Source organism: Pseudozyma flocculosa (genome assembly GCF_000417875.1).
Source record: "Pseudozyma flocculosa PF-1 unplaced genomic scaffold scaffold00003, whole genome shotgun sequence".
Taxonomy (NCBI): Eukaryota; Fungi; Basidiomycota; class Ustilaginomycetes; order Ustilaginales; family Ustilaginaceae; genus Pseudozyma; species Pseudozyma flocculosa.
In genome coordinates this window covers 812,775-814,388 of record NW_006920871.1, presented here as the reverse complement: position 1 = coordinate 814,388, position 1,614 = coordinate 812,775, and the positions used below count along the sequence as shown (strand labels likewise).

Genomic DNA, 1,614 nt, shown 5'->3' with positions numbered 1-1,614 from the left:
CTCTCTCTCTCTCTCTCTCTCCCTCTCTCTCTCTCTTTTCCTCTTCACAACGTCGCATGCACTGTCTGCCGCCATCGCGCCCTCTCGCAGCACTGCTGCACTCCCAACTGCAACGCCAAGATCCTGACGCTCAACGGCGAGAAGCGCATCGTCCTTTTGTGAGTCTGTCCTATAGAGTCCGCTGAGCACCCAGCGCGCAAACGGAAAGCTGACGCTCGCCTCGCCTCGCCTCGTCTCATGGTCGTCGTCGCTCCTCGGCCCCGCTCCACCAGCGCACGCACCCTCATCGAGCCCGGCGACGAGCTGACCTACGACTACAAGTGTAAGCATCCGCGCCTCGCGTCCCCTTCCCTGCTGGCCCCCGACTGACTGACACTGGGCTGCCTGTCTCCTCCGCGGCGCCACTTGTTCCCCCTTCCCTCCCACTCCATCCCCATGACAGTCCAAGCCTCGGCCGACGACGAGGATGCCATCGCCTGTCTGTGCGACTCGCCCGGATGTCGCCGCTTCCTCTGAGCCCCGGCATTCCCAGCCCCGCGTCCCCGCATGTGGCCCAGCCCGTCCGCTACCCGCCCTCGATCCGGCATACCGTGCATCTCCCCGCCTGCCCCTTGCCCCTGCCCCGCCCCGCCCCGGCTCCACATCCCTTAATCCGCACTAGTGGCAATTTAAATCGCGCTAGCCGGCATTTCAAATGCCGTATCGCGTCAGTTTGAAAACGCTTGTATTCCCACTTGAAGCCGAGCTTGTATTGGAATAGGTCACGTGCAGGGCCCCTTTTTGGAGCGCCGATTTTCCAAATCCGCCCGTTTTTGGCAGGGGAATCCGCTAGCCAGCTTTTTCGAAGTGGGGTCGGTCACGTGCGCCTCCGAGTTTGGCGGACAGCCCTGATCCGAGCACGTGATCCATCTGGGAAGGCAATTTGTATTGTGGCAATACAAACTTCAGAATTCTATTCGCCGCAGTTCAAATTCGCACCTCAAAGGCCAGGGAGGCTTGTATTCCCCGGCCGCGCTTCGACTACAGAAGGAGCCCGTCCGCCCGTCCGCCCGTCCGCCCGCCTGCTCAGGCCGGCACACCGTCTGGCGCGTCGCCGGCCTCGGCCTGGTCGGTCCCCTCGTGTGCCTCGCCGTCGGCACCGCCCTCTGCACCGCCCTCTGCACCGTCCTCTGCAGCGCCATCGCCAGCTGCGGCAGCGGCAGCGGCAGCTTTCGCGGCCTGGGCGGCCCGCCAGGCGTGGGCCATCTGGAGCAGCTTGAACGACGGTTTGCCCTGCTCCTCGTCGTCCGGGAAGAGGAGGTCGTAGTACTCCTCCATGTCGGCGCTGCCGTCGCCCAGCTCGCGCCGCTTTTTGACGACGCGCGGCATCTTGGCCTGCACCGCCTCGAGCGACTCGGCGTCGCCGTGCGTCTGCTCAAACGTCTTCCACGACTCGAGCAACACCACCCGCTGCGTGTGTGTGAGAGATAGAGAGAGAGAGAGAGAGAGAGAGAGAGAGAGAGAGAGAGAGAGGAGGAGACGAGGACGGACGAACGTAGGGTCGGGTAGGTCGGTCGTACGTCGTACGTCGCGCCGCCGCGCGACGACGACCGACCCGCCCGCCCGCCCGCCGCC

At 64.5% G+C, this 1,614-nt stretch overlaps 2 protein-coding genes across 2 annotated transcripts in view; one reads left to right on the top strand and one right to left on the bottom strand.

The window, feature by feature from the left end:
- Positions 1–516, top strand: part of PFL1_01385 (uncharacterized protein) — a gene marked incomplete at both ends in the record, with an annotated part of 5,987 nt that extends 5,471 nt beyond the window's left edge. The window contains 3 exons of the mRNA XM_007878887.1: positions 91–158; positions 273–322; positions 443–516. Coding sequence (XP_007877078.1) covers positions 91–158; positions 273–322; positions 443–516 — 192 coding nt within the window. The remainder of the gene's footprint in view (positions 1–90; positions 159–272; positions 323–442) is intronic.
- Positions 517–1,065: 549 nt separating this feature from the next.
- PFL1_01384 (uncharacterized protein) overlaps positions 1,066–1,614 on the bottom strand; it is a gene marked incomplete at both ends in the record, with an annotated part of 2,726 nt that continues 2,177 nt past the window's right edge. The window contains one exon of the mRNA XM_007878886.1: positions 1,066–1,449. Coding sequence (XP_007877077.1) covers positions 1,066–1,449 — 384 coding nt within the window. The remainder of the gene's footprint in view (positions 1,450–1,614) is intronic.